Source organism: Mauremys mutica, chromosome 3 (assembly GCF_020497125.1).
Source record: "Mauremys mutica isolate MM-2020 ecotype Southern chromosome 3, ASM2049712v1, whole genome shotgun sequence".
NCBI classification, from domain to species: Eukaryota; Metazoa; Chordata; order Testudines; family Geoemydidae; genus Mauremys; species Mauremys mutica.
In genome coordinates this window covers 198,520,981-198,539,276 of record NC_059074.1, presented here as the reverse complement: position 1 = coordinate 198,539,276, position 18,296 = coordinate 198,520,981, and the positions used below count along the sequence as shown (strand labels likewise).

The 18,296-nt window shown below is 39.2% G+C and overlaps 1 protein-coding gene across 6 annotated transcripts in view; it reads right to left on the bottom strand.

Annotated features, from left to right (window-relative positions):
• Nucleotides 1–18,296, bottom strand: part of SEL1L2 (SEL1L2 adaptor subunit of ERAD E3 ligase) — an 82,283-nt gene that overhangs the window by 16,268 nt on the left and 47,719 nt on the right. For all 6 annotated transcript variants that reach the window (XM_045008762.1, XM_045008763.1, XM_045008764.1 and 3 more), the window contains exons 9-18: nt 17,283–17,437; nt 16,637–16,693; nt 15,131–15,199; nt 14,594–14,671; nt 12,962–13,024; nt 12,304–12,391; nt 12,060–12,208; nt 9,648–9,813; nt 9,483–9,557; nt 5,859–6,028 (exon numbers count right to left, since the gene is read on the bottom strand). In XM_045008762.1, coding sequence (XP_044864697.1) covers nt 5,859–6,028; nt 9,483–9,557; nt 9,648–9,813; nt 12,060–12,208; nt 12,304–12,391; nt 12,962–13,024; nt 14,594–14,671; nt 15,131–15,199; nt 16,637–16,693; nt 17,283–17,437 — 1,070 coding nt within the window. The remainder of the gene's footprint in view (nt 1–5,858; nt 6,029–9,482; nt 9,558–9,647; nt 9,814–12,059; nt 12,209–12,303; nt 12,392–12,961; nt 13,025–14,593; nt 14,672–15,130; nt 15,200–16,636; nt 16,694–17,282; nt 17,438–18,296) is intronic.

Sequence of the window (18,296 nt, the reverse complement as noted above, 5' to 3'; positions counted from 1 at the left end):
AGGTCAGTGCTGATCACTTCTTAAGCTTAATCTGGTTATCTTTCCATCCTATTTATTTTACATTTTAAAACCCTATCTTCATTTTCCCCACTTCCCTTCATTAAGAGTGATATAAATTGGGGGAGGGGAGGGGGAGAGAAATGAACCTGTCTAACAAAACAACCCTGAAATATATCTGAGATGGAGGAGATGCAGAAGAGGCCTGATTCGCCTTTATCTTACCCTAGTACAGGGCAAGAAGATTTCTGGAGAGCACAGGTGGGCCAAATGGGCACTGCTACTGAAAATCTCCAGTCAGAGGCACATGGGGCATACGTGCACCTGAAGCAGAGTACCCGTAGGGACACTAGTCAAAGAAGAATGAGGCTCAGGATGAAAAGGAGAGCTCCATAAAATAAAGGTGGAATAAAGATAGATGTACCATGATTAGTTGGGGTGCAGAGTGGATTGGGGAGAGAGATCCCCCATGGTTGGGGGGGGGAACAAGCAGAAGTGATGCCACTTAATTTCTTAATACATTCTTTCAATGAAACTGAAAAAAACAGATAGATGAAGAGAGCGGGAACTAAACCAAGAAGGAAAGATGAACAGCAGATTTAGGTGAAAGTGATCATGAAATGGTAGTGTTCATGATTCAAAGGAATGGTAGGAGGGAGAACAGCAAAATAAAGACAATGGATTTCAAGAAGGCAGACTTTTGCAAACTCAGGGAGTTGATAGGTAAGATCCCATAAGAAGCAAGTCTAAGGGGAAAATCAATTGAAAACAGTTGGCAGTTTTTCAAAAAGACATTAAGGGTGCAAAAGCAAACTATCCCACTGAGTAGGAAAGATAGGAAGTATGGGAAGAGACCACCCTGGCTTAACCAGGAGTTCTTCAATGATTTAAAAATCAATGAAGAGTCCTACAAAAAGTGGAAAGTAAGTCAAATTACAAAGGATGAATATAAACAAATAACACAAGTATGTAGGGACAAAATTAGAAAGGCCAAAGCACAAAATGTGATTAAACTAGCTAGAGACATAAAGGGTAACAAGAAAACATTCTACAAATACATTAGAAGCAAGAGGAAGACCAAGGACAGGGTAGGTCCATTACTCAATGAGGGGGAAAAATAATAACATTAAATGTGGAAATGGCAGAGGTGCTTAATGACTTCTTTGTTCCGGTTTTCACCAAGAAGGTTGGTGGTGATTGGACATCTAGCATAGTGAATGCCAGTAAAAATGAGATAGGATCAGAGGCTAAAATAGGAAAATGAACAAGTTAAAAATTACTTAGCCATGTTAGATGTCTTCATGTCACCAGGGCCTGGTGAAATGCATCCTAGAATAGTCAAGGAGCTGACTGAGGAGATATCTGAGCCATTAGCGATTATCTTTGAAAAGTCATGGAAGACAAGAGAGATTCCAGAAGACTGGAAAAGGGCAAATATAGTGTCAAGCTATAAAAAGGGAAATAAGGGCAACCTGAGGAATTACAGACCAGTCAGCTTAACTTCTGTACCTGGAAAGATAATGGAGCAAATAATTAAGCAATCAATTTGCAAACATCTAGAAGATAATAAGGTGATAAGTAACACTCAGCATGGATTTGTCAAGAACAAATCATGTCAAACCAACCTGATAGCTTTCTTTGACAGGGTAACAAGCCTTGGGGGGGGGGGGGGAAAGCGGTAAACATAATATATGTTGTCTTTATTAAAGCTTTTGATACTGTCTCACATGACCGTCTCATAAACAAACTAGGGAAATGCAACCTAGATGGAGCTACTATAAGGTGGGTGAAAAACTGGTTGGAAAACTGTTCCCAGAGAGTAATTATCAGTGGTTCAGTATCATGCTGGAAGGGCATAATGAATGGTGTCCTGCAAGGATCAGTTCTGGGTCCGGTTCTGTTCAATATTTTCATGAATGTTTTAGATAATGGCATAGAGAATACACTTATAAAGTTTGCAGACCATACCAAGCTGGGAGGGGTTGCAAGTGCTTTGGAGGATAGGATTAAAATTCAAAATGATCTGTACAAACTGGAGAAATGGTCTGAAGTAAATAGGATGAAATTCAATAAGGACAAATGCCAACTACTCCATTTAGGAACAATCAGTTGCACACATACAAAATGGGAAATGACTGCCTAGGAAAGAGTACTGCGGAAAGGAATCGGGGGGGGGAGGGGGGGTCATAGTGGACCACAAGCTAAATATGAGTCAACAGTGTAACACTGTTACAAAGAAAGTGAACATCATTGTGGGATGTAGTAGCAAGTGTAGTGTTGTAAGCAAGACACAAGAAGTAATTCTTCCGCTCTACTCTGCGCTGATTAGGCCTCAACTGGAGTATTGTGTCCAGTTCTGGGCACCACATTTCAGGAAAGATGTGGACAAATTGGAGAAAGTCCAGAGAAGAGCAACAAAAATGATTAAAGGTCTAGAAAACATGACCTATGAGGGATGATTGAAAAACTTGGGTTTGTTCAGTCTGGAAAAGAGAAGACTGAGAGGGGACATGATAAGAGTCTTCAAGTACATAAAAGGCTGTTTGGAGGAGGAGGGAGAAAAATTGTTCTTCTTAACCTCTGAAGATAGGACAAGACGCAATGGGCTTAAATTGCAGCAAGGGAGATTTAGGCTGGACATTAGGAAAAACTTCCTAACTGTCAGGGTGGTTAAGCACTGGAATAAATTGCCTAGGGAGGTTGTAGAATCTCTATCATTGGAGATTTTTAAGAGCAGGTTAGACAAACACCTGTCAGGGATGGTCTAGAAGATCATACTTAGTCCTGCCATGAGTGCAGAGGACTGGACTAGATGACCTCTCGAGGTCCCTTCCCAGTCCTACGATTTTCTTGTATCAACTTTTAAGCCCTGTTCAAAGTTTAATTTAGTAATGGTCTGTTCTTATACATTTTATTTCTTAAAATTCAAACTGTTATTGAAAAGCAGTCCATAAAAGTAAAAAGTGTAAAGGCTTAAAGATGACACTGTCCCCTTATGGGCTACAATAATTCAGCTTGTTCTGTCTGTATAAGAATGATCAGCTTTGCTCTTAATTTTACCACATTAGTTTATTATTTTCTGCTGATAGAATATCTGCAAGACAACTTTAATCTCCTCAAATTGGCTGATTTTGGGACAAATATGCTGATCTCGAGACTTTGGCATTCATTCACTTTCCACAAGCATTCATGCTGGTCAAACTCAATTTTTCAAGTAGTTGCAGTAAGTTCATGCAAAGGGGCATGAATGTGGCTGCAGCAGTTTTACTGAAAAATGTAACCAAATATTCATGATGCTTTTCACCACTTGCCCTCTCCTAATAATACTTTGGAAAGGACTCTGAATTCCTTAGCTGAAAGGCATTACTATGAGTGCGAACAATGACTCTGCTTCACAAGATATTTTAACAATAAATTATAAATATTTAGTAATATTAGTATTGCTAATATTAATATTAAATATTAATAAAGTTAACCAAATAGAATAAGGCCAAAATCATCAAAAGTATTTGCATATAACAGGATAGCTAATAGACTTACCTTTAAATTTGCACATGCAGTCATATTCATTAGATATGTAGCTCATCTTTTGTATATGCAATTTTTGTAATTGTTCATGCCATTGTGGCAATTTTGTGCATAAATTAGTTACATCATTGCATGCATACACGTCGAAAAATCTGGCTCTGAAGCCTTGCCCAAAGTCACAAAAATATGTAGCTGAGTCAGGGACACATCATCTGCCTTCTGGGCCTCATTTTGATTACATTCTTCCTCCTAGAGCCTCATACTTCCCTCCCATAGGGGAATCCCCAGTAGGGAAAAACTGCTAAAAACAACCCCCAAAACTTTTAGTGGTAACTATACATGCTGCTCTTGGGAGTGGGGTTTGTATCCTCAACAAGGGGACAGAAGGGGTGGACCATACAGTGGAGTCTGAGAATCCACTGAGATATCAGGCTATATTCTAGTGGATATATCCTCAGGGCCTAGAGGTCCAGTTTGTCAAGGCAACATGGCTGCATGGCTTCTGCAAACTAAGGGCAGAAGATGTATAGAGACATTGAATGTGAATTTGATTGAGCTTTGCTCATAGCCATACCATATTGAAACAACTCATTGCTGCTCATAGATGGAGAAGGAGCAAAGTTGGGAAGTAACTTGGAAGGAAAAGAAAAGCAGGAACAGTAGGAAAAGCTTCTGAGTGTGACTCTTTGCTGAGGAGTAACTGATGATGGCATAGTGTGGTTGCATGTTTGACTTAGTTATGTGCCCAGTTTACAAGTAAAGAGATGCTTCTTCTAACTGACAGTCCTTCAAACTCGCCTGGGATATGACTTAAGCTACCACCTTTGCTTCTTGTCACTATTACCATTAATAAAAGTTCTGTAGTCCAAATAGTGAAACCCCATTGTCTTCAGTGGGTCTAAACCACTGTAACAGCTTGGAACTTGGTAAATAATTCCTGTATAAGAGTGAATAGAATCCTGCTAATTTTACTTTAGCAACACAGGCAACAGATCTGATGAGTAAAAGGGTGTCATTTTTACTATAATTTTTAAGACAAGAAGTGGTCTGCTTCCATTATAGAGGCACTGCCTCTGTGTAGGTGGATGCACAAGAGTGGGGGAAAGGATGGATGGTGGCTTTCTGAAAGAACCCCCTGCCTGCCTTCTCCATATGTTCTTCTATCCCTTTGTGCCGCTGCTGGAGCTTACACACAAGCAGGCAGCCATACTAGCTTCTCTCTTTTCCCCTGGCATCACTCAGAGTTACAGTGGAGTATAGCATAACCACCTCTCTTCTGGTTCCACTAATCCCCCCCCCCAGATCATTGGAGCCTTGCTTACTTCCCCATTACTTCCCCCTAAGAAGTGGAAGAATGAGAATCATCAGAAGAAGGAGCAATCAGCTGAGAAACCAATCAGAGAACCACGCCCATGGCATTTGGAGACATGTCAAGTCAAGAACTGGGACATTTATGAGGGACGAAACTAGGTTGGGGAGGCGCAAAGAAATTAGGGGAGGAAGAGAGTTGGGAAAGGATGCAGGAGATCTGAGAGTGCTGGAGGAGGGAGACTGGAGAAACCAGATGAGCTGTGGCGAGATCAAGAGGAGAGGCATACAGATAATGGGCCTGGGCAAGGAGAGAATGAAGAGAGACTAGGTAAGATGATAGAAATAAAAAGTTGAAGCCACATACAGGAAGGAGAGAAATGAGAAAAAGGCAAGGACAAAAGGAAGTGGAAGGAAGCAATGGAAAAACAAGCAAACTAGGGAGCCATTAGGGCAAACCAGCACCTCTACCTTCTCTCGTGCCCTGCAAGCATGAGATTAGGGTGGGATTCCTTTATGATTCTAGGGCATCAACTGAATGTCAGTTGAATAATGAAGAATTATGTCTTTTGTATTTTCCAGCCTTTCTGATACAACTTTAGATGTTTTTCTTATTCATAAGTAACCAATTATATTTTTGAATTTTACTGAACTAGTCTCATTGATATCATGTGGTCATAGATCTTACAGCTTGATCATGCACTGTTTAAAACTGAATTTCCATGTTTACTGCACTAACTTTATTTTCACTTCTCATCCTTGTTTTTATGTGGCAAAGTGAAAGGGCACTCATTTGGCCTTCACCATACCATCTATCATTTCACGTGTATCTCTCAGTCATAGTCTGCCTGACCCTCCTTTACAATTTTAATAATCTCTGTTTACCTAATTTTCCCTCATATGGGAGATTCTGCCTCACCCAGAACGCTACATTAGGATATTATAGCTATAATAGCTTTTAATTTCAACAATATCTATTGAGGTTAATTTTACACACAGATTGCACCATATGCAGTCCACATTACCTTTGGAATACCTAAACCATGTTCATACATATAAGCCAGATTAAACATGGCTTGAGCGATGTGGTGATCAACTGCAAGGCTGTAATGAATTGCTGCTGTGACATAATCCCTCTTGGTTCCATAACCGTAAAAGTGGTAATCTCCAGTTTTTACTCTAGCAAATGCATTGCCTGGTGGAAACATTAACAAGAAAAGTCACAACAAAAATCGAGATTAAACTGTGCTTCTTGCTAAATTTCCTCTTCTAATAAAATTGTATTTTTCTCTTAAATATAATTAAAAATGAATAAAATGTAAATTTGAAGCACTATGGTTTCAGTCATCATAAAATGATTATAATTTATAGAGTATTCTAAATGGGAAGGATTTGGGAAAAAACCCAGGTGTTGAGAGTACAGAAGTAGGAAGGAAATCCCACATGTAAGGAATGGCATGGAAGAAGGTGTGAAGGTAATGCAAGAGAAGAATAAGACAGGGACCGACACGAGGGCCTCTTGGAATTCAGAGAGCAGAAAGGAAAGTAGGAGGAAATGAACATTGAAATGTGTGGGGGGCAGAATTGGTATACAGCCTTCAAGGTGAAAGCTTGAATTTGATTTGAAAGACAAGAGAGGGATTAGAAAAAAAAAAGAAAAAGGAAGCAACATAGTGGCAAGAAAGGACTGTGACAGCCATATTTTGGATAAACTAAGGGGGCAAGATGACAAGTTAGGAGTAGTGCGATGTCGAAGGTAGGGGATGGAGAGGAAAGGGTAGATTTGTATATGAAGGGAAAACAGACCATATAGCAACAGCCTGGGATCGGAGGGGAAAAAACAATAAATATGATCCCTGTTTGAGCATCTTGGTGACAGGGAAAAGAGTGGACATTTTGACAGGAATGGAGAAGAGAAAGAGGAAATGTTTTAGTGCAAAACAGAGGAATGTAATTGTTCATTGTTTAGAGATAAAGCACTTAGGATGAGATTGCAGATATGCAGCTGAAGATGTGAGACACACTGGGGGAGGTATTGTCAGGAATGGGGAGAGATCTGGGAATCACTGGGGTACGGATGATATTTGAAACCATGAGAACAGATGATATTACTTGGGAGTAAGGTATGAAGGAGACAGAAGTACATTCCTCAAAGGATGTCAACAGAGCAGGAAAAGGAAGCTTGAGTTACTAACAGAAACAATGAGGTGCAGTTGGGGAGGAAGGAAGATAAGTTAGGAGTTCCAAGGCTTAAAGGGAGAGAGAAGAAGGAGAAGGAAGGAATGACTGAAAAGGTTAAAAACTCCAGGAAAAGGAGACTAAAGAGGCCCTTGAACTTGACTAGGGGAGATCATTTGGACATGTAGCAGCAGGAATAGCTTGCATATCCCATGTGCTTGCAAATAGTGTATTTGTAGGCAAGAAGGGAGGGGGGTGAGGGATCTAGATTCAAAGCAGTAGAAGGAGGAAGAAAGAAGGCATGGGATGGAAATAAGGTTACAAGGAGTAGATCCAGTAGGGAAGGAGGATGAGACACTGCATATGAGGGAAAGGCCAGAGTTGAGAGTGGTGGCACCAGAAACAATAAGAGGGAGAGAGAACTAGTAGAAACTTGGATGAAGTCAGGCAAAGTGGCAGATGAATAAGTGGAAGATTACTGAAGTGAAAGTGCTTGAAATGGCAGGTTCTCTCATGGATTCACACATGGCATCATTTTTCATTAGTGTCTGGTAAGGCCTAGGACTGTTTTTTGATGTGGACCTCATCACAGTTTCCCATACCTTTTGTGATCTCTAGATTGGATTACTAAAATGTGGTGTACAGAGGGCTTCTCCTGAAAGCTACTTGGAAGCAGAAGGGACAGAAGCTTCAGGTACTTAATTCTTGGTGGTGGCAGCTAAATAGAATAAATATTATACAAATTTCTTGAAGGCTTCATTAGGTTCTTGTTGGTTTCAGGACATATTCAAAATGTTGACATTCATCACAAAGCTTTTTATGGCTTGGGTCTTGGCTACCTAAAAAACTGCTGTCTTCCCATGTGCCACTGCCACATGTTGTCACTTGAGAGATTTTTTCCCCTAACACTCTATTGCACTGAATGTCTGTGACTAGTGGCAAGCATCTTTTCATTTGAGGGTTGTTGGCAGTGTAATTAGTTTCTCCTATTGTCCTGTGTGACAGGGCATTTGGTTCTAGGCTCTTAAACTGAGATGCAGAGGTATTTCTGCTGATTGACCAGAGCAGGTGAGTCCAATCAGCTGAAAGCTACAAATATAAGGATGAACAGAAAACAGGAAAATAGTGAACTTCCTATCTAGGGAGGAATTTTGGGAACAAATCAGACAGAAGTTTGTTTTGTTGAGTTAAAAATGAAGGCAAACTTCAAGAAGGGTATGAGTTTTGGAAACCCAAAGACTTTATGTGGATGCGATGTTGGGGACTCTAGTTGTGGTAGGCAGAAGACTGGTGATACAGTTTCATAGATTTTTAAAGCCAAAAGGGACCATTATGATCATCTGATCTCAACCCCAACCTAAAACAGATACTTACACCCAGTACTTTCTGCATCAAGCCCATAAATTCTGACTGAGCTGCAGAATTTCATAAAAAGACATCCAGTTTTGATTTAAAGATTTCAAATGACAGAATCCACCACAAGCTTAGATAAGTTGTTCCAGTGGTTAATTACCTTCACTGTTAAAAATGTGCCTCTTATCACTAGCCTGAAATCACGTGGTCTCAGTTTGCAGCCACTGGATCTTGTTATGCCTTTGTCTGCTAAATTAAAGAGCCCTCTATTCTCCAGCTTGGTCTACCCCAGCATAATTATGTTGGTCGGTGTGTGAAAAAAACCACACCCCATGACATAGCTATGCCAATAAAACACCCAGTGTAGATGCAAAAGAACGCTTCTGTTGGTATAGCTAATGTCATTCAAGGAGGTGGTGTTCCTACACTGACAGAAAAACTTCTGTCAATATATGTGGTGTCTACACTAGGGGGCCATGCTGGTGGAGTTATGACAGCACAGGCTGTACTGTAGACGTGGCGTCAGAAATCTTCTCCCCAAGTAGATACTTACAAACTATAAAGGAGGTTTTCTAGACCCCAAATTATTCTTGAAGCTGTATTGCAGTAAAGCATACAAATAGTGCACATTTAACAAGTAAGCATATTTTACACATCTTTATGCTTCTAAATTTTCTATAATTTTTCTTAGTGAGTAGGTGTAAGTTTTTCTGTGTGTTCATTTAGCTAAAGAAACCATTTTTCCTATTCAGTTTTAAAGTCTGTAGTTGAAATTTTGTGATAAAGTACCCATGAATGAGGATTGAATCAGTGGAGGATAAATGAATAGTTGAGTGTTTTTAACCTAGAAATGTGAGAATTTCTTGAATGTTAGATTGTTTTTAACATGCCTAAGGCTGCAGTACAGATATCCTTTTAATTGTGAGTTAAATATGTGAGAATCAATCCCTTAACGATGTTAGCTTGATTATCTGACGTTTGTAATGCCATGTTCTTGGGCCACTGAGTGTTCATTTCTCTTCTGGCTGTACAATCTCAGGAACAGAGTTGAAGAAAATCATACTTATAAGGGTGGACAGCTAACTGTAAGTTATTTTTAACTATGTGGTGTTCCATACCTTGAGCTGCAGCTCTGTTCCACAGGAGAAGTGCTAATGGATACATCTGATCATTGCTGATCATTTTAACCTGTTCTGTAAAAGAAAAATTGAATTTGCATAGTTTGCAACAGCACTTGGACATACATATATAATGTATAGAGAAAATAATTTAACTTCTCTTACCAGATTCCAAAATGTAAGCTGAATTACTTTGAGCTACTTCATACCCCATTTCTGCTAATAATGCATATTGAATAAGAGATGAATCGATATTACCATCCTGGTAAGCGAAGTATGCAGTCAGGAATTTTTCAGACCAACTTCCTAGTTCACAAACACTTCGGTAAAGCTGAACAGAGAAACAGTGATAGAACAAACCCATGAGGTTTTACACTTCACAGGCAATAAATCTTAAGAGCTTTTAGCTCCTGCTGGGGGACACAAGGGTTAAAGTTACATTTGTGTGTATTGTTTACAAAAAAGTTATGCCAACTGCATCCTTTACTGATACAGAGTACTTAATCATTAAAAGTCAGATGAATCCATATCTAATCTGACTCTAAAGTTGTTTCCTTAGTTACATATAAAGAAAAATACACTGATAAAAAACAAAAATGTTTTCCGTTATACAACAGTTATTTATTTTAAGATGCTCTGCTGAATATTAAGCCACAAATAAGATTTCAACTAGAGATGAGAGAAATTTGTCAGAAGAATAGTTTATTTCTCCCCAAAATGCAATTTTGTGTTGACAAAACTATTTGTGAATTTGACATACATTTTCCAAATACTATTGGACAAAATAAAATGTGGGCTAGATTCTCTAGGGGAATTAGGCACCATTTACATAAAGCCCATTGGTGGTGCTCTCACCTGCCCCACGCATCCAATAACTAGGGCACTCCCCTGAGATGTGAGAGATCAAGGTTTAAATCTCTACTCTGGAGCAGGGACTTGAAGCCAGGTCTCCCCATCCCAGCTGAATACCCTAAACACCAGGCTGCAGGCTGGGACTCTAGCAATCTCTCCTGTTGAAGCTGTTCTACTTTGTATAAATAATTATGGGAGCAGGAACTTGAACCTGGATTTCTCGCATCCCCTATAAGTGTCACTTTTTTTGGCCCAATGGCTATTCAGCTATTTAATGCAAAGTGGTACAGCTTCAACAGGAGAAACTGAGAGGAACTCAACCCAGAATACCCTATTTTCATCTTTGTCTACAGCTTATGCCACAAGACAGCCCCCCCAGTGAACTGGTCATTTGTGACTAGCATATGCTGGTGAAATTCAACTCTAAGACTGATTATGACACAGTAGTACTGCCACTATGTAATAATATTTTGGCATTTCCCCCCAGTGATCTTAAAGTACATCACAATTAAGCTGTGTTATCACAGGATAGCGTGCCACAGTATTGGGGGAGAGGGGAACTCCACCCTGCTCTGCACTGGATAAAGTTTTGGCTGCTGGATAAAGTTTTGCAAGATGTAAAGATTCCTATGGAAGAGTATGTCTTAGAGAAATAATTCTTATGTAACTATAAAAAGTCATGTAATGCATATGCATTTCCTAAGAAAGCCAGCAATGTAAAAAATCTAGCTATAGTGCAAAAGTTGCCAGCTAACTGCCTGAGCTGAAAAGGGGCCAGTTAAACTGGAGGTATTTATAGTACATGGAAAACTTGATAAAACTAGAACTGCCAATAAAATTCTAAAATAGGCATGAATAGTTGTGGGCAAAGAACAAAAACAGCCACAGCAAATCTTCCCTAAAATGTTTTATCAATAGTCAGATATACAAGTACTTAGGATTTCTTGAGATGAATGGTTCTAAGTTAAATCAACCTGTGACATTTTAGGCAGACTCAACCTACTTAAAAAAAAAAGAGTGAATGCCAAATTGATAAGTACTGTACTTACATTGTTAAATTAATTTGGTGAAGAGTTATGAAATAGATTGAGTCCAGGGCTGAGGGCTGTAATACTTTGGTTTAATTTCAGTTTATTGTGCTGGTACTGGGTGGTGTGAGTGGCCTGTGAGGTACTGGAGGTCAGACTGGATGGTTTTGTGGTCCCTTCTGGCCTTAAACTCTATGGGTATGTCTACATAGCATTTTGCAGCAAGCCTCCCTCCCTCCCTAGCCTTTGGAGCTCAAGCTCCAGCCCAAGCCACAACTTCAAACACTGTCTAGCCATCTATTTTTAGAGCATTAGTGTGAGCCCCACTAGCCCAAGTCTGTCAACCCGGGCTGGAAGGCTTACTCCAAAATGCGGTGTATACACACTCTTTGACTCTGAGGTGTAAAGGCCATCATACCTGTGTGCTATGGGTCACCCTCTACTCTAATTTACACTAGTCTTACCTGGAGCAACTCTATTGACATCAGTAGAGTTATTCTGGATTTAGACTAGTGTAGCTGAAAACAGAATTAGGGTCAGATATGATCACTTTTCTCCTACTTCAGAAAATTCAGATTTCTGACTCTAAATCATAGCATATAGGCAACTTTCATAAAAATAGAAGATAAAATAGTAATATAAATCTTGGCTATTACTTCTATAACTAATCACAAATCTTTAAAAATATACTATTTACCTCAACTGCATTTTGACATGATCTAAACACTCCAGTCCCTGCAGCATACATCTGAGCCAAATAATAAACAGCAATGGGTTGTCCATTTTGAGAGGCCAAGTAAAAATATTTGAAGGCAAGTTTATAGTCTTTCCTTACTCCAGAGCCAGCTGCAAATTAAGTTGAGATTGGAGACTTTCGTTTTTGTAAAATTACAGACTACTGATTAATGCAAATTTTTAATTAAAAAATGCATAGTACTTACAGTGATACATGACTCCTAGCTGGAACTGTGCATCTGCCAAACCTTTCTCAGCTGCTATATGAAAGTATTTAAAAGCTTCTGTATAGTTCTGAAAGGTAAGTACCCTCCATTACTGAAAGTTCTAGGTACCCGCCAGAGTGGTAAGAATTGTGTGCTCATGAAAAAGACAAATTTTGTCTCACTTTTGAGAGGCCCAATTTAATGACAGAATGTTACGTTGTACCCCAAAGAAATGAAAAACAAAATCAAACTAACATTTTTCTCCAGTGTGCAGCTTGTATAGTATTTGAGATCAGGGTTATAACACCAGTTATACTCCATAGTGTTGAATGGAATAACACCTACCAACTTTTTTATTTATTTAATTGGACTCTGGGCCTCATTCTGCTCAAAGTTACACTAGTATGAATCAGGAGGAGCTCCATTAAAGACACACAATGAGGCGTACATGAGAGTATTCAGAGTACAAGAAAAATTACTCATATTTGCAGTGCTATAAACCTATTAGTTGCACCACTTGAATGAGCTATATTACAATTATTTGAGCTATAATCCCCTATTAAAGGGTGTTTTAATCCATAGTTGATCTTGATTAAACATTTTATTTTCTCAGATTTTTACTAGTTTACATATTTGAAGTGACTAAAATAATTCTTACCACGGGAACACCTTTTCCTTGATAATAAAGAAGGCCTAGACCCCATAGTCCAACTGCATTACCCTAAAATAATGTATTAAGTTTGAATGTAATTTTTCATTAAGACATTGAAAAGCACTTGCAATAAAGAAAACATTTATCAGATAAGTTACTAACCAATTAGTTATTCTTGCTTTTCTTTTACTATGATATAGTGAACTTAGAACCATGAATTCTGATAATGATTATGAATCAATGCTAAATTAATATTCTTATTGTGATGACTCTCATGACTCCATACCATATGTTTAAAAAGTGGCTTTAATTTTTGTTCTCCACATGTCATTTCATTGCCATTAATAAAAGTGGCTTCAGTGGATGGTAAAACTAGAGCAGGGTGTTCCCCTGCCTCCCTCCATATATATACATACACACACTACTACTACTACTACTACTAGGCCCTGACTGGATCACAGGGGCACATGCAGGGAATGCATTGTTTGTGCAGGGATTTTATCTCCCACTGGAAAAGGAGATGATTTGATTCTGATGATGTTTTGACAGAATCCCTCCTGGCTGCCTCTGCCTCTGCCCCTCTTGGCTGCCTCTGCACCTAGGAGCTGGACATGCTGGTCACTTCCGGGAGCCACGCAGAGCTAGGGCAGGTAGGGAAACTGCCTTAGCCCTGCTGCACCGCTGACCGGACTTTTAGCAACCTATTAAACTCTCCCTGAGCTTTCAATGGTCACCGGTAGATTGATGCCGATTCCGGTAGACTCCCGGCCAATCTGGGAGGGTTGGCAACCCTACTTTAGACTGTCTAGAGTTTTATTAAGGAGTCCTGAGAGAAGAGGAAACAGAGGCAAGATGTCACAGAGCCACTCCAGGCCATGTGGGGGCACTTGTGAAGAGGCAGCCCTGCAACACACCATAAGGAGATCACACACTACTTTGCTGCTGTGGTATTGTCTGAAGGGGATTTTGCAATTCCATGCTAAAGAAGGCAAATGATTAGTCACTAAAGAATTCAGTAACCTGGCCAAACCAACAACTCTGCTAACTACCCAAATAATTTCCAACTTTCCTTTTCTTAGCAAGATCATTTAAGAAGGTGGTACTATCTCAGTTATAGAAGTACTTGTCCTCTGCCAATATCCAGCATCTCTTTCAGAACAGGACATGGCAAAAAATTGCTCCTAGACTGCAGGATCCACTTGTTTCTATCAGACAAATCATAGTGTTTTCATGGGCACCTACTACTTGTCATCCATTCTACACATGAGACCACTTAGTGAGTTCTTGTGATGCCTTGGACTTTAGTAAGAGTTGAGAATGATTAGGACCTTCCAGAATTGGGCCTTTAGTTTGCATGCAAACAATGACAGTTCTATCTCCTGTTTCTACTTCTCCAACTTTTTGGCTAGCTTTTCCATTACCCTCAACATCACCAACTGCATAACATAGGATTATATTTCATAGGCTTCAGAAGTGTGCTATAGTTACCTACTTCTTAAAAATCTACACTGAACAACATTCCCATTAAATGGAAGAAACGGACTGCATGCTTTCCTCCTGTAATTTACACACTAATTGAGGTGTAAATCAAATACACTCTTAAAATATTGTATACAAAGATACTTTTTCTTATATTACCTTTTCAGCTGCCATTGTGAAGTACTTAAAGGCAGAAGCATTACTCTGTGTCACTGCAACACTTCCTTCTAAAAACATCTGATCAATATAAAGAAAAGGAGATATTTGCTCCTTAGATATGTGTGATGAATCCCTGCCTATCCAGTTTCTCATAAAAAATATAAACAGTAGGACAAAGTCTGCCCCTACTTCCACTTGTATGTCCCCAATAAAGCCAATGACATTGAACAGACATAACTGAGAACAGAACTTTGCCAGTTCTCTCCCACTCATGAGTTTTTCTGACTGGTTTAATGTTCTAAATTTTTACTGATTGATATACTGAGTATACACTAATAGAATCATGATAATTACTTGTTTGTAACTTGTTTTCTTAAAAAAGCCTTTAGGTTATTTGTAATAACTTCTGAGGCCAAGATTTTCAAAAGTGACTGGTGACTACTCTTACACCCCTGCGTGGCTACTTTAGGTTTAGCCATTATCTAGTCCTTGACCGTTGCAATTTACCAAATTAATCTCATGAAAAGTAATACGTACCTTTCCCAGGAATGCCATACCATGTGTATTCCCTGCTTTTGCTGCCTTTAGGAAATAGTAGAAAGCTTTCTGAATAAAAAGCAATAACAAAGTTAAATTTTTTTTCACCTGAAATTTTTTTTTTTTGGTAAATTTCAACCAAGACAAATGTTTTGAACAGCTTTACACCTCTTCTTGATTTAGACAGACCAGAAAGTGTCCCAATGCAAAACTGAAAATAGCTTTACACGTTTAGGCTCTGAACTACAAACGCTTACACACAAGTATGATTTTATGCCCATGTTTGGTCCCACTCAATGGGAGTATTCATGCATGTTAGCCTTTGCAGAATCAGGGCCTTAGTCTGCTATGATAGGTGGGTGGTGGCTGAAACAAAGGTAAGAACAGAGAATCTAGATCCGTCACCTAAAAAGACTCTGACCTTAGACAGGAACAGATTGACAGTGTTGAGGCCATATGAACTAATTTTTACAAATTCTTGTTACCATGTATGTTACCATAAGAAAAAAACTTTAGTGTTCTCCATAATGTGAACTAGCTTTCAGAAATATAATTTTGCCTTTAAAATACATCCCCTCCCACAATTGTCAAAGTCAGTTTTGTGTCTGAAAACACTCAGATAAGCACAAATTGTCATCAGTATCACATGCTTTTTATATGTACATGAATTACAGTATATGTCTTCTTACAGGGCCAGTCTTAGATGCAAAGAACTGCTTAGATATTTGGATTTTTGAGGACCCTGAAAGCTGCACTGACCCAGTAAGTCAAAAGTTGTCAGATCTTCTACTCCAGGGGTCCCCAACGTAGTGCCCGTGGGTGCCTAAGTGTGCCCATGCACTGGCTGGTGGACAAACATCCACCAAAATGCCGCTGACAAGCAGCGTCATCCAGAGGCGTCACCACCGAAATGCTGCCGATTTTCGGCGGCATTTTGATGGCGATGCCTCTGGATGACGCTGCTTGTCGGCGGCGCCGCCTATTGACATTGCCGCTTGTTGGCGGCATTTCGGCAGATGCTCGTCTGCTGCCACTGTCCTCCATGGCTCGTCGTCTGGCGCCCACCAGACGAAAAAGGTTGGGGACCACTGTTCTACTCCAACAGCAAGAATAGAAAGGGAAGAGACTAACTGCCTTACTTGCTCTGCTCCCCACAGGACTAGAGAGGGAAGAAACTTGCCTCTAATTCCATCCTCTCTCATATACGTTTGCTGTAAATGTTTAAAAGTTATCTTGCACTGAAACTTTTTTGGCTTCCTTGGGGTACTGAGATAATTATGGGCCCTAGATATTCTATCTGAGCTCACCCACCTTCATAACCATGCTAGCTGAAACTCGGTAGAACAAAGTCTTTTTTAGTGTATAATGGGGTTCTTAATTGTACAGAATCAATGAAGAAAAATGACTTTCGTTTACTGCAGAATATTCATATATGCAAATAAACTGGCTGTAGTGAAAACTAGTGTTGCAAGATTTAATCCTCAGCTCTTATTTAAATATACCTACAGAATGATCTTTCTCTAGTCCCTTCCTTCCTGCAAGATGTAATTGTCCAAGAAATACCTAGAAATAATTATTCAAAAATTTTATTTCAGCAATATTCTCTGTCTTTCTGAAATCCCAGAAAAAATACCATAAATTCCCACTGGGCAGAAAATAAAAGTATTGACAGTACTTTATTACTGACTTCCGAGCAAGTAGTATATCTGGAAAGCTTTCATACAACGGAATAAATATTGTAATGGTTTTGGCATAACCTAATAAAATTATTACTTCATTTCATTTTATCGCAGCACCCAGAAACTCTAATCGAGGTTGGGACTCCACTGTACTAGGCACTGCACAAACACATGGTTCATGCCTAAAGAGCTGACTTCTAAAGCCCTAATCCTGCAATCAGATCCATATGAGCAGACCTTTGTGTCTGCATGGAGTCCAATGGAAATGAATGGTTATGTGCCATGTAGGGATTCAGCCATACCAAGGAGTCTCCTGTACCCATTTCCCCTGTGTGCCCAAATCCTGTTCCCATTGACTGGAGTGTTGCAGGATAAGGCCCAATATGACAAAACATTTGTAGTTCATGAATACTGTCCTGTCCCCAGAAGTTAACATTTTTTCCAGAAAACGGTATTTTAACTTTACACATTACCAGTATCTGTGTGTCTCCTCTTTCAGCCAAAAACTTATAGTATTGGTGTACATCCCAATCTAAGAAGTCATTGTTCGAACTCAGATTTTCTGATTTTTCCATCAGTCTCACTTTTTCTACTGGCATTTCTTCATTTTTTTCTAATTTATCAGCAACTGTTAATAAAAATGACAAGACAAGAGTTGACATAGAACAGTGGTATTATATTTAGCAATTTAGAGATTATTAATGTGGACGGTACATTACATAGAGTTTCATGAAATTATGCAAAAAACTGGTGTGACGTTATGAGTGTGATATAATATCTCATTCAAAGATGACAGGGCCAGAAAGAGTTAATTAACTCACCTCACCGACTGACCTGACCCATGGGTGAACCTTAAGGACTGGTTAGGAACATATGTAAATGAATAGAGCTTTGAAATGCAGTCTGCATTGTTAGAGATCTCAAGGGTAGATGTTTGCTCAGGTCTTGTGATATAAGCAAACAAGTCTTGTCTATTGCTATAGTTTTAATTCAAAGATCAAAAAAGAATATTAACATTTATGATGATACTTGAGTGAAATAGTATTATTTTCTATGTGTCTCTTTGAAGGTTGTGGTAACCTGTATCTGAACTGTTTAATGGATAAATTACTCTGTGCTAATTGCCAGGATGTTTGGGAGAAGGAGTTAAGCCTGTTGTTTTCAAAAGGCTGCTGGAAATGTATAAAAACCCTGGGACACGATCCTTCTTCATCTCAGATCTGCTTTGGGTTTCAAGAGGGGGAAACCTTAAGCCACAAGGATTGAGATCCCCAGTCATTGACTGGAGCCACCCTGAATATGGAAATTGGACTATAACCTATGGACTATTTCTAAAAGGACTTTTGGCAACTACAAGCTCATCTCTGCTATGTATCTGAACCTCAAGAATTGAATTCAAGTCTGTATGTATATTGATCTTTTAACCAACACTCTCTCTTTTCTTTTTTAATAAATTTTAGCTTAGTTAATAAGAATTGGCTATAGCA